Raw genomic sequence first — 14,329 nt, 5'->3', positions numbered from 1 at the left:
TGTCTTTCTAGGACTGTTTTCTCTGGTTCCAAGGATTCCTTCTATAAATACAGGTTTGACTGTACTCTACAGACCTAGATAAGATAATTGGGTTCATAGAATTACATCACTTTCCTTGTAATTATAACAATTGTTTCCTGGAATATTTCATTCATGTTTAATCATGATTAGAGCAAAAATGCTTGATAAATCAGTTTTATTATGATTCTACTTGAATTATTTTAGAGTTATAGAAAAAACTGTTTAATTTGACAGTGAACAAAAATAGTGTTCTCCCGTATTATATTCTCTTATTTGAAATCTAAAGATTATTTAATTCCAATATATCATATTTATCCAATGATCCACAAGTAGCTGACAAATTCAACATAATTATATTTTGTTTCTCACAAAACTTTTTTTCCTTTTTTCTTTTGATCATTGTTATTTTTTTTTCAATGTTCAATGTGTTACAATGTATCATATTGTCTTTAACTGGCTTATTAAATCCCATTGACAATCACACCATATATATCTTGCATTTTTTTGTTTCATCAGGAAAAGAATCTGCCATTATATTGCTTGTTAATTATGATATACATGAGCTATATGTTATCAATGCTTATCCTCAGTAATTGATCACCCGTGTTGAAAAGGAAGCATCTGCAGCAAAATAATAAATCTTGTATCCACTGAAGGATCCTAGTCATCCAAGCTGTAGAAATTCTTTAATGTTTCATGTAAAAATGTATTATTCTCCTGGGCTTTGCTACATTTGGTCTGTGTTAAAATTCAACCAATAAATCAACTTTTTTATTACTATATGGTCTCAAGACTTTATCAAATACATTTTTCTCATCTTTTGTACCTCACATGTGAATTGAAGGAATTATGATGGTAATGTCATAAACTAGTTTATGTTTTGTTTAAGTAGATTTCAAAACAGAGTTTGGTTCATTCAAAGTCAAATTCTTGGTTGCTTGCAATTTTTTTCACTTTTTCTTAATGCTGAATTTAGTCATAGTAGCAATCATCATGGATTTGTTTTGTTCCCTTGTTTTATCATTTTGTCCTTGCTATCCTCATGACAGATGACATATTTGTTTTACCTTGCTATAAATTCTTGGTGTTATTGTTCTGCCCTTAATTCTTTGCTTTACTGGACATTGATCATATTTGCTTTTGCTTCCTTTGACCTTCATAAAAGTTGTTCAGTTTCACCATACATTGAATTGTGTGATGTTTGTCTCTATTCAATCTTACTCATGGTTTTTGGCTTTACTTGGTCACATATGTGGCCCTCATCTATATGTTTTGACTTAATTTAATGTTTATCATGGCTTTACCAAATTTAGCTAAATCTCACTGTCATTCAGTGAACACACAGATCTATTTAACTTTATAGACAAATTAACATTGTTAACATAGCTAGTTGATTAATTGCTCCAAACTTTAGATTCTTTGTTGTTGGTATGTTAATACAATATAGATAATATATCATAGTCATTATTTCAGTGGATGTGAAAACAAAAAGTTATCCATCAATTGTGTAAATGAATTTTTGGTTTATATCTACATTGTAGACTAAGGATATTTTGTTTCATTTTAATTTGACAAAGAAAGGATAATGATAAATGATATAACAATCTCTTGAATACTAATGGAAACCAAAATATCACAGGAACAGTGCTTTTTTTGTCTTGTCTACCACAAATTTCCAAGAAGTCACAAAATACAAGCCAAAGGGATGTGTAATTGCTAACTATCTGTTTAAAGCTTTATGTTTTAGAAGGAGAAGAATTGAATACTTAATATTTGTGCAGATGCACTGTGTTCTAAAACTTTCGTCTGGCATATGTTAGTTGTTCTTGACCTAATTTTCATGGTTCAGCAACTGTTTAAACAAGTACAGTTTGTATGTCCCACCTACGATAGTAGTAGGGGCATTATTTTATCTGGTCTGTGCGTCCGTTCGTTCGTTCATCCGTCCGTCCGGCTGTCCCGCTTCAGGTTAAAGTTTCTGGTCAAGGAAGTTATTGGTGAAGTTGAAGTCCAATCAACTTGAAACTTGATACACATGTTCCCTATGATATGATCTTTCTAATTTTAATGCCAAATTAGAGTTTTGACCCAGGTCCCAAATTTCACGGTCCACTGAACATAGAAAATGAAAGTGTGAGTGGGGCATCCATGTTCTATGGACACATTCTTGTTGGTTACGTGATTTTCACACATGTATCAGTATATGAGTGATAGGACAACAATATTTGGTCTATAATCATTGCAAGGTATACATGTCCGTCAGACAGGGTTTCAACTGATCTTGACCTCATTTCATAGATCAGTGATCAAAGATAAGTTTCAGTTGTTAGGTCAATTTGTCAGCAACTGTATTTGCTGCATGGAATGATTGTAAGGTGTTCATGTCTGTCTGACAGGTTCATCTGACCTTTACCTCATTTTCATGGTACTTTGGTCAACTTTACATTTATGAGATTTAATGTCTGTTTCTCAGATACTTTAAACAATAGGTCAACTATATTTGGTGTGTGGAATGATTGTTAAGTTTAAATGTCCAACTGGCAGGGTTCATCTGACCTTGACCTCCTTTTCATGTTCCATTGGTCAACGTAAAGTTTTGAGTGGTAAGGTTTGTTTCCCAGATATTATAATATAAAGTAGGTCAACTATATCTGGTGTATCAGATTATTGTTAAGTGTACATGTTTGTCTGGCAGATTTTTCTGACCTTGACCTCATTTTTAAGATTGATTGGTTAATATTAAGTTTTGATGGTTAGGTCAGTTTCTCAGATACTAAAACCAATAGGTCAACAATTTTTATACGACCACAGGTTTTGCGGTCGTATATTAGTATGACGTTGGCGTCGGCGTCGTCGTCCGAAGACACATTGGTTTTTGCACTATAACTTTAGTTTAAGTGAATGGATCTCTATGAAATTTTACCATAAGGATAAATACCACAAACGGAAGGTTGGGATCGATTTTGGGGGTTATGGTACCAACATTTAAGGAATTAGGGGCCAAAAAGGGGCCAAAAATAAGCATTTTCTAGTTTCCAGACAATAACTTGTGGAACGGTGTATGGATCTCTCTGAAATTATACCACAAGTTTCCATACCACAAAGGGATGGTGAGGATTTGCTTTGGAGGGTTATGGCTCAAACCGTTTAGGAATTATGGGCTAAAAAGGGGGAAAAACAAGGTTGTCCTGGTTAATGGACAAATACTTTAGTACAAAACATAATTTAAAGCAGTGTATTAGGGAGATAAATAAAAAATACATCATTTGAATTACCTCCCTTACACTGCTTTTAAATTATATATTAAGTAATGGTTAATGAACAATTAAGACAATTTAAAAGTAGTGTAAGGGAGGTAATCCAAATACAATGTTTTGATTACCTCCCTTACACTGCTATTAAATTATGTTTAAAGAAATGCATATTTATAAAGGAAGACCAGTAAAAATATCTGCATCTTTTTTTTTTTACAAAAAAATTCCATATGAAAGATTTGACACCATATTTTAAATTCTATTATAAAATAGATTAAGTTAGCACTATGGTAAATTTAAATGAGTAATTATGGTTGCAAATATCATTTTTTTTTGCAAATTCCAAATATTGAAAAATTTCAAGAAGTAATCTTTAATTGCACAGTATGATGCATTAGATTTGTAAAATCTTTGACCACATTTATTTCTTTGATATGCTGAATCTAACCGTGTATTCAGATTTTTAATTTTGGGTCCAGTTTTCAAATTGGTCTACATTAAGGTCCAAAGGGTCCAAAATTAAACTTAGTTTGATTTTAACAAAAATTGAATATATGGGGTTCTTTAATATGCTGAATCTAAACATGTATTTAGATTTTTGATTTTGGGCCCAGTTTTCAAGTTGGTCTAAATTGGGGTCCAAAATTAAACTTTGTTTGATTTCAACAAAAATTGAATATATGGGGTTCTTTGATATGCTGAATCTAACCTTGTATTTAGATTTTTTATTTGTGGGCCTGCTATCAAATTGGATCATATTGAGGTTAAAAGGGTCCAAAATTAAACTTTGTTTGATTTCATCAAAAATTGAATTATTGGGGTTCTTTGATATGCCAAATCTAACCATGTACTTAGATTTTTAATTTTGGGTCCCGTTTTTTAAATTGGTCTACATTAAGGTCCAAAGGGTCCAAAATTAAACTTAGTTTGATTTTAACAAAAATTGAATTCTTGGGGTTCTTTGATATGCTGAATCTAAACATGTGTTTAGATTTTTGATTATGAGCCCAGTTTTCAAGTTGGTCCAAGTTGGGGTCCAAAATTTAACTTTGTATCTGATATGCTGAATCTAACCATGTATTTTGATTTTTGGGCCCCACTATCAAATTGGTCCACATTGAGGTCAAAAGGGTCCAAAATTAAACTTCGTTTGATTTCATCAAAAATTGAATTCTTTGGATTCTTTTATATGCTGAATCTAACCATGTATTTAGATTTTGGATATTGGACCATAATAGGTAAATTAAAAAAAATTTAAGTTCTTAGACCACATTCATTCTGTGTCAGAAACCTATGCTGTGTCAAATATTTAATCACAATCCAAATTCAGAGCTGTATCAAGCTTGAATGTTGTGTCCATATTTGCCCCAACTGTTCAGGGTTCGACCTCTGCGGTTGTATCAAGCTGCGCCCAGCGGAGCATTTTATTATAAGATAAATAAATAAAGCAAACTTTAAAATAGAGAAAATGAGGTCAATATCAATCAAACATAACTTAAACCATGATGTCATTAAATTTATTTGAAAAATTCAGCATTTAAAACATGTGTATGATCATGTTTATCTTAATAAATGTCAAATCCTTAAATACCCCCGTCCTCTGCTCTCCATATCATGTTTTAAACTGTTTAAAGCTATCATGTTATTGGGTGTAGTAATAAACAAGGTCAATACTATGGGAAAAAAAGAAGATTTTGCCAGCTTTGACTAATATTTGCCATATGTTATAGACATGCACTCTGTCAAATGTGTTAACAAATATGCACCTTGACTTATCTTAACAGTGCATCACATGTCACTCACTTCATTATGGAATTGATATGGGGGATGTAGATGGGGTGTTCATTGTTGGATTGATTTATGTTTTGAATTGAAAAACAATCTCTCTCTTTCCAATTGATAGTCTTTAATCAGGTTGTTCCATTGTGTTATTATTGGTTGTTCTAAGAAGATGAATTTTCATCACACTATCAATCTGCATGATGTGCATTTTCCCATGTTTTTAACCAAAAAAAAGATGTATGGATAGGAAATTCACCTCTGACCTTGACCTCACTTCAGTTAGGTTCTATTCCATTTCAGGTGTAAAATTACTAACTGTATTGAAATGTTTTTAGTAAGTGAAAAATTAAACTGCTCTGTAGGGCCTCAATTTCCATACACCAATTTCTCTCATAGATGGGGCATGAACCTTGTCATATAGTATGTTCAATTAAGTCATGTCCTTCAACACCATTTAACCATTTACAGATGTAAAAGGACAGCTGCAGGACAGTCAGAAACTGGAATAGAATGTTCTGTGGTGCTGGCAATCACAAAAAATGGGAATAATGCACCAATTAAAGAGAGAGAAAGGTCTAGCTCTATAATCCCTTTGATTAGAATTTTTGTGTCCAGCCAAAATACTACACATGAATATGGATTTTTCTGTAACACATGTCTGAACAAAATGTTTCGGGCTTGTATGAAAACAATTTTTCACAAATACAATTTTAGAATTCTACATCCCTGGCCCACCCCCACCCAAAGAGAGAATGATAACTGTTTATAACTGTCAAAGTTGAAGATCAGTAATAAATGGAGAATTTCTTTATTTATGAGTGTATTTGGTATAATATATAATGTTCAAATGAATCCAGTTCTCCTGATTGAATATTCAGCCTCTAATGAATTGATGTCAATTGCTAAATGAATGTGTTTAAATATTCCCTTACTTTCATTTTTAGCTCACCTGGCCCGAAGGGCCAAGTGAGCTTTTCTCATCACTTGTCGTCCGTCGTCCGTCGTCGTCGTTAACTTTTTACCTTTTAGAACTTCTTCTAAAGAACCACTGAATGGAATGAAACCAAACATGGCATGAATGTTCCTTATGAGGTACTGACCAAGTGTTGTTACTTTGTAGCGGATCCATAATCCAAGATGGCCGCCAGCGGGGGACTTAGTTTAACATGGGACCCTATGGGAAATACATACAAATGTCTTTTTTTAGAGAACCACAGAATGGAATGAAACCAAAGACAGCATAAATGTTCCTTATGAGGTGCTGACCAAGTGTTGTTACTATGAAGCCGATCCATAATCCAAGATGGCCGCCAGCAGGGGACTTAGTTTAACATTGGACCCTATGGGAAATACATACAAATGTCTTCTTTTAGAGAACCACTGAATGGAATGAAACCAAACATGGCATGAATGTTCCTTATGAGGTGCTGACCAAGTGTTGTTACTTTGAAGCTGATCCATTATCCAAGATGGCCGCCAGTGGGGCACTTAGTTTAACATAGGACCCTATGGGAAATACATACAAATGTCTTCTTTTAGAGAACCATTAAATGGAATGAAACCAAACATGGCATGAATGTTCCTTATGAGGTGCTGACCGAGTGTTGTTACTTTGAAGCCGATCCATAATCCCAGATGGCCGCCAGCAGGGGACTTAGTTTAACATGGGACCCTATTGGGAAATACATACAAATGTCTTCTTTTAGAGAACCACTGAATGGAATGAAACCAAACATGGCATGAATGTTCCTTATGAGGTGCTGACCAAGTGTTGTTACTTTGAAGCTGATCTATCATCCAAGATGGCCGCCAGCGGGAGACTTAGTTTAACATAGGAGCCTATGGGAAATACATACAAATGTCTTCTTTTAGAGAACCACTGAATGCAATGAAACCAAACATTTCATGAATGTTCTTTATGAGGTGCTGACCAAGTGTTGTTACTATGAAGCCGATCCATAATCTAAGATGGCCGCCAGCGGAGGACTTAGTTTAACATAGGACCCTATGAGAAATACATACAAATGTTTTCTTTTAGAGAACCATTGAATGGAATGAAACCAAACATGGCATGCATGTTCCTTTTGAGTTGCTACTTTGAAGCTGATCCTTCATCCATGATGGCCGCCAGATGGGGACAATGTTTAACAAAGGACCCTATGGACAATACATACAAATGTCTTCTTTTAGAGAACCACATACTGAATGGATTGAGACCAAACATAGCAAGAATGTTTCTTATGAGGTGCTGACTAAGTTTTGTTACTTTGAAGCTGATCCTTCATCCATGATGGCCGCCAATGGGGGGACTTCCTTTAACATAAGACCCTATGGGAAATACATACAAATGCTTCTTCTAGAGGTGCACTGAATGGAATGAAACCAAAACATGGCATAAATGTTTCTTATGAGGTGCTGATGAAGTGTTGCTACTTTGTTGCCGATTTACTGTTCAAGATGGCCACCAGGATTTTTTATTAAATTACAGGACCAATATTAAACCAAATTTGGCCTCACTCATTATTAGGGTATCTGTTATGATTTTAATCTATTTTTACATGATTTCCAAAACCAAAGTAGAATCAGGTGAGCGACACGTGCTCTTGAGAGCCTCTAGTTGAGTTGACTGCTACATCTAAGTATTCAGAGGAAAACTTTAAATTAGAGCCTGTTGTTCAGTGGTTGTCGTTTGTTGGTGTGGTTCATAAGTGTTTCTCCTTTCTCGTTTTTTATATAGATAAGATTGTTGGTTTTCCTGTTTGAATTGTTTTACACTAGTCTTTTTGGGGCCCTTTATAGCTTGCTCCGTGTTGAAGGCCGTACTTTGACCTATAATTGTTTACTTTTTACACATTGTGACTTGGATGGATAGTTGTCTCATTGGCACTCATACCACATCTTCTTATTTATATAACACTGATATATAAATGTTCAATCATATTTAAGTTGACAGTTTTGTTCACTGGTTACATTACATGTATGAAAACAGATGACTTTATATGTGTTACATGTTAATTAACATCTGAACACTTTGTAACATAATACATTCTGTTTGTATATTTACATCACAAGTGTCAACTTCAAATGATGAAGTGGTAGTCTCTTTTGTAAAATAGAAACTTAGTAAATGAAAAGACAATTTAGTAAAGGATTTTAACTTTGCTTAATGAAGTGATTTTATTTCTCAGCAAAAATATTTCTTGGGATTTACTGCTTAATGAAATGGTTTTATTTCTCAGCAAAATATTTCTTGGGATTTACAGTAAACAGTCTGAAACACAACCATACTCTTAGACCATGTGACAGACAGCTTGTATACTTGGTAGGATTATTTGTCTTTATATTCTCTTGACCATACTATACTATCAGGTTGATTTGACAATTTTATGTGAGTTACGTATGGACACCAACTTTGGACTATTGTGTAACCTCACATCTCCTCTGAGAAAACTCTCATACTTAGTAGGATTGTTTGATGTCATCATACTGTTTTACATATCGTACTGTCATTTTGAATCCACTATTTTACCTGGAGTTATGGGAATTTGACTTTTGTTTTACTATCCTTCCAAAATGAGATGTGTGCACATAACTCATATATGCAAGGAAATTTGGATATGAACAAAAAATTAAAACAAAATTTGGAACGTGTTTTAATTCAAATTGCTATTTCCAAAAACTATTTCCTACGTAAATATTGTGATGCATTCACAAGGTGTCATTATTCAATAGGCCAAACAGACTAAGTGTCATTGTGGTACAGTAGATGAACCATCTCATAGGGTTTCAGTATAATGAGTATTCCTCAATTTACAGAAACACTACATTAACTTTGAAATGACTAGAGCTAAGAACATATTCGTTCCTAACCTGAACGATGTAAACAATTGTTTCTTATATTTTTTGGTCAACATCGACATGGCGTTCACCTAAAGAATGTATGGGCAAAATAGTTGCGTAGTTTCTGTCGTTCAACTAATTACGACCGCATGTTTATTATAATAAGTCCTGGTCATCCATCCTGTTTGTTTACGATACGTGTATGTAATCTATTTCTGTCTCACTATACGAGAGATGGATAAAGGTTATTAATCGATGAATTTGTTTCTAGCAGCTTTTAAACATTTACTAAACTATAGTCATCAATGACAAAATTTCGGGTTTGATACAAATGCACTCTTAATGTTAGCTTATAATGTTCCTGTTGTGCAACTCATTTACACAGCAGTGGGGGGCATTTCACTATGGTGTAGCAATCTTTTTGATTTTAGGTTGGATGTGAGGAATTTAAGCCTAGTAATTTGTTTTTCATTTGATGCCAATTCAGAGAGTGATATCCCTAATATATAATATATAACAGATTTTTACAGAATAGCTTGACACAAGAAGTTTTTATGTCTACTTAATAATAACAGTTTAAGAGTTGTTAACTGTTTTGTGATTATAACAAATATAAATGAAGGACATGGATGGTAGTTTTCAAGTGATCAAATACTGATATTTATAGCCTTGACTATTCAAATGTTGTAGTAAAACTATGAGAAACAAACAGATAAAATGTTATGCTGATGTAGATTTGACCTTGAACTATCCTTTCCTGAAATTTTCACAATTATTTACCATGATAGAAATCTGCATAATTATAATAACAATCTATAAAACTATGGGAATATCCGGAGAAATTAGAAATAATTATAACATTTATAATGTGAAACCATGGATAGAGTTGAAGCAGAACAAGATAGTGGATTTTCGTTTACTTTTTGTACATCGGTCAAACAGTGGTCAACATATGTCTGCCAGTCTGTTCAATACATATTTTGTTATTAACTTAGTTATGCTTTTGCTTGCTGTGGAATCATTTATTTTCATTGATACAAATTTTTGAGGATTGAAGAATTGAATTTTAGTAGATACTTAATTTTATTTTTATTGATTTGTCAAAGTTGTATGCAAGCCTATGCAAAATTTATACTTGAATCCACAGTGTTTCCTTCAAACTTTCAAAGACAATTTGTAATACAGGTGTAATGACCACAATATGTCTTGATGACTCAACAGAGTTATACAGTGTTCCAATTTTAGGTCCACAAGTAGACATTAGACCTCAAGTCTTCATGCGACATAAATATGGAATAAGCCAAGATTTTCTCAAATAATTCTACAGGCATTCTAATATAAGATAAAGCGTTATCGGACTTTGTTTGACCTGTAATTAACGTGCTGAAAATGTGTGGCTCTTTATCTTGATATGAATAAAAGGAAACAGCAATCTATCAATACAGTAAAGTTAAAATAGATTTCAAGCCCACTAAAGGTTGACGTATTGTCTTCAACAACAAAAAGGTGTCTATACCATAATTATGCTAAGCCCTAAATGGAAGCAGGAATAAGGATTCTGTTAGACATGTTAGATACCTGAATGGGTTTTTACCCTGTTATGTATACTTCAGGGAAGATTTTAAGACAGGAACCTTATCAGCTTATGATTTTCATCTAACCCAGACCCTATTTTCTTACATTACCAGACAATAATTTGCTATATGGATTAGTGATAAGAAGTATATGTTAGTTTGACCTATTTTATATGGCTTTGACCTAAATTTCAATTACTCCCATATTTTGTGTTGTTTTCTTGGAAAAGGTTTTAAGTTTTCAAGATATAGTCTGCACAACTTAGTAACCGAGGCAATACAAGAAAAGTCAGAGATATTTGGTAAATGTTTTAAAGTCTATCATACATTGACCTCATTTCAATGTTCAAAGATTGGAGTGATTAGGTGTACCTCTGAATCCCTTCAAACATTGGTACATGATAACAGTTTGATATTGTCAGTTTATTAAACTGAATTATGTTATTTTATGCTTGAAAATCTTGTTCAAAAGTTTTTAGAATTGGTTAAGGTATGTTCAGATATATTTTAAATGATTTTCAGTTAATTTTATTTGTAGCCATAAGGATCTCTGATGATAAAACTATCATTTCTTATTTAACGACTGTGCTATGTAGGTTAGTGGGCTTCTGTCCTAAAATTGAATCAGTTTGCAACAATTTACATCAATAAAGATCTAGCAGCATGTTATATGTGCTCTAATTGTTATGTATCTGACAACTTTGACTTTATAAATTGTTACATAGTGTGTTCTTTAATATTATATAACTAACTCATGGGAATTTCATCATTTAATGTCAGGCATGCAGTCATTGATATTGAGTGCAGGCAGTCGTAGGTAGGTCACATTTGATTTTTTGATTTGAACTTATTCAGAAATGATTATTTATAGCATATAAATTTTATATATTTTATCAGCTTATGACCTTCTTATTTGTGAAAACTAAATTTCTTTGCTGCATTTTCTTTGGAAATGCCTGTACCAAGTCAGGAATATGACAGTTGTTTTCCATTCGTTCCTTTGGGTAAAGTCTAAAGCTTGATTTTGTCAGTCAGTTGTTTATGAACTTCACTCTTTTTAAATTTACCTTTGAGTTCGGTTTTTATGCCAAACCTAGGGACATTATGTTTTTCAGTCTGTGCGTCCGTTCATTTGTCCGTCTGTCCCGCTTCAGATTAAAGTTTTTGGTCACTTTAGGTTAAAGTTTTTGGTCAAGGTAGTTTTTGATGAAGTTTGAAACTTAGTACACATGTTCCCTATAGCTATGATATGATCTTTCTAATTTTAATGCCAAATTAGAGTTTTGACCCCAATTTCAAGGTCCTCTGAACATAGAAAATGACAGTGCGAGTGGGGCATCCGTGTACTATGGACACATTCTTGTTTTATTAGTAAAAATGTGCTTTTTTTTCAATATAGCTGATCAAATATCTAAAGGAACTAGCACATGATTAATAATGAATGATAGAATATGTAATAAAGCTGTTGGTATGCTGATTATCTCCCTTACCCAGGTAAAAAGTTATCTCTGTTATATCATAATGAATGATTGATTGATGGTAGGTCTTCAAAGCCAATTTTGTTTTTCATTTATTGTTGAAAAATTCATGGAAATTGGATAAGTACATAAATCAGGCTGTTATATTTCTCATTTGAATTGTTTTACATTTGTCATTTTGGAGCCTTGTATAGCTCGCTATGCTGTAATGGTATTGCTCATTATTGAAGGCCATACAATGACCTATAGTAAGTTTTCACGCTCAACTACAGGCCCACCAGCCAAGGCTTGTAAGACTTCTGTCTGGCCTGTAAAAATCATCTCCACAGGCCAATATAATCGTAACTAAAATTTTCTTAAAATTCAGTTTCAGGCCTTTAGAATCAAAAGTCTATTGTGAAGACTGTATAGTTGCTATTTTATAACTACTACATCATTTTGTAGAGAGTTGTCTCATTGGCAATCATACCACATCTTCTTATTTTTGTCTCGCCTTGACGGAGTCAAAAAGCAAGACATAGGTATGCTGTTTCTGACAACAACGACGGCGGCGGCAGCGGCGTCAACAATGTATAAGTTTGTGATTAGGTCTAGTTCATGGTGAACCACTAGTGGTAGGTCAATGATATTTGGTATGCAGTTGTATTAACATTGGCACATCTCATTACCATGGAGATTATTTGGCCCCGCCCCCTCAGTCAAGGTCTATTGACCTTGAAACTTTGCTTAGTTTACATGTATTAGTTTGTGATTAGGTCAGTTTATGGGGAACCACTAGTGGTAGGTCAATGATATTTGGTATACAGTTGTATAAGCATTTGCATATCTCATTTCCATGGAGATTATTTGGCCCCGCCCCGTCATTCATGGTCTATTGACTTTGAAACTTTTGCTTTAGTTTTCATGTATTAGTTTGTGATTAGGTCAGTTTAAGATGAACCACTAATGTAAAGTCAATGATATTCGGTATGCAAATGTATTGGCATTTACAAGTTTCATTTCCTTGGAGATTATATAACCCCACCCCCTAATTACGGTTCATTGACTTTGAAACTTTTACATAGTTTACAAGTTAAATGTTTGTGTTTAGGTTTGTTTAAAGGGAACAACTTATGAAAAGTCATTGGTATTTGGTTTGCAGTTGTATTAGCATTGGCACATCTCATTTCCATGGAGACATATCTCTGTGTTAACAGTTTATTATATTAAGCACACTTAGCTATATCATGGCTGCCAGTTTCTTATTAAAAAGCTAATACTGCACAATTTCTTGAGTGTTGCTGAAAAGTTTTGATCAAGAAAGATGTCACGTGACCATGATCTGCTGTCTTATTCTTTTACATCTTAGAACAAACATAAAATAATACCAAGAGTATATGTGTTGAAAATAACGTTTTGAAAGACAATAATGATGTGTTTGTTTTTTTTCAGATAGTAAATTGATAAAATCATTGTAAGTTAACAACATGGCTGATCAGGAAGGGTCCGAGCCTATGGTGGAACAGGATAATGTAGATAAGAATTCTAAAAAGAAGTCTAGATTTCTTAAACTGAAACCTCGTAAAGTCAGGAAGAGAGTAAAAAAGGTAATATGATGTTGAATGTACTGAAAATTCAGAAATTATTGCGAGGTTTTTATTAATGCGAATAATGCGACTGGGTGAGTATCGCAATTATAAGAAACCGCATTTTGATATCTGATACATATATCTGTATGCAGCTTTAATTTCACATTTTTATGCCCCTGCCGTAGCGGAGGGGGCATTAAGTTTTACCGTTGTCTGTCTGTACATCCGTACATCTGTCCGTACATCCATCCGTATGTCCCAAAGTTGGTTTCCGTTCTCTAACTTTAGATTACCTCAACCAAATGTTATGAAATTTATACACAATGCTTATTACCATAAAATACAGATCAAGTTTGAATTTTGGTGGTGTAACTTTAACAGTTCTAGAGTTGTGCCCTTTACAAATTGGAAAATTGCTGAATTTTTCGTTTCCGTTCTAGAACTTAAGTTAGCTTCAACCAATTGTTATGAAACTTATACACAATGCTTAATACCACAAAATACAGATTAAATCGGAATTTTGGTGGTGTCACTTAAACCATTCTAGAGTTATGCCCCTTTACAAATGGAAAAATTCAGTTTCCGTTCTCTAACTTAAGTTAGCCTCAACCAAATGCTATGAAACTTATACACATTTGTTATTACTACAAAATACAGATCAAGTTTGTTTTTTTGGGTGTCACTCTTATTGTTCTAGAGTTATGCTTTACAAATGGAAAAATTGCTGAATTTTTTGTTTCCGTTATCTAACTTAGGTTTGCCTCAACCAAATGTTATAAAACTTATACACAATTGTTATTACCACAAAACAC

At 33.4% G+C, this 14,329-nt stretch overlaps 1 protein-coding gene across 3 annotated transcripts in view; it reads left to right on the top strand.

Moving 5' to 3' along the window:
- The window catches only part of LOC127725687 (excitatory amino acid transporter-like), an 81,874-nt gene that overhangs the window by 40,604 nt on the left and 26,941 nt on the right, over positions 1–14,329 (top strand). For 2 of the 3 annotated variants that reach the window (XM_052232846.1, XM_052232847.1), the window contains exon 4: positions 13,381–13,535. In XM_052232846.1, the coding sequence (XP_052088806.1) occupies positions 13,416–13,535 (120 nt within the window). In that variant the 5' untranslated portion in view covers positions 13,381–13,415. Of the gene's footprint in view, positions 1–8,150; positions 8,380–13,380; positions 13,536–14,329 lie in introns of those variants that run through there. The other variant, XM_052232848.1, reaches the window with a different exon arrangement.

Source organism: Mytilus californianus, unplaced genomic scaffold (assembly GCF_021869535.1).
Source record: "Mytilus californianus isolate M0D057914Y unplaced genomic scaffold, xbMytCali1.0.p SCAF_15, whole genome shotgun sequence".
Classification (NCBI taxonomy): domain Eukaryota; kingdom Metazoa; phylum Mollusca; class Bivalvia; order Mytilida; family Mytilidae; genus Mytilus; species Mytilus californianus.
The sequence above is the reverse complement of the archived record's forward strand: the minus strand, read 5'-3'. Positions and strand labels throughout refer to the sequence as shown.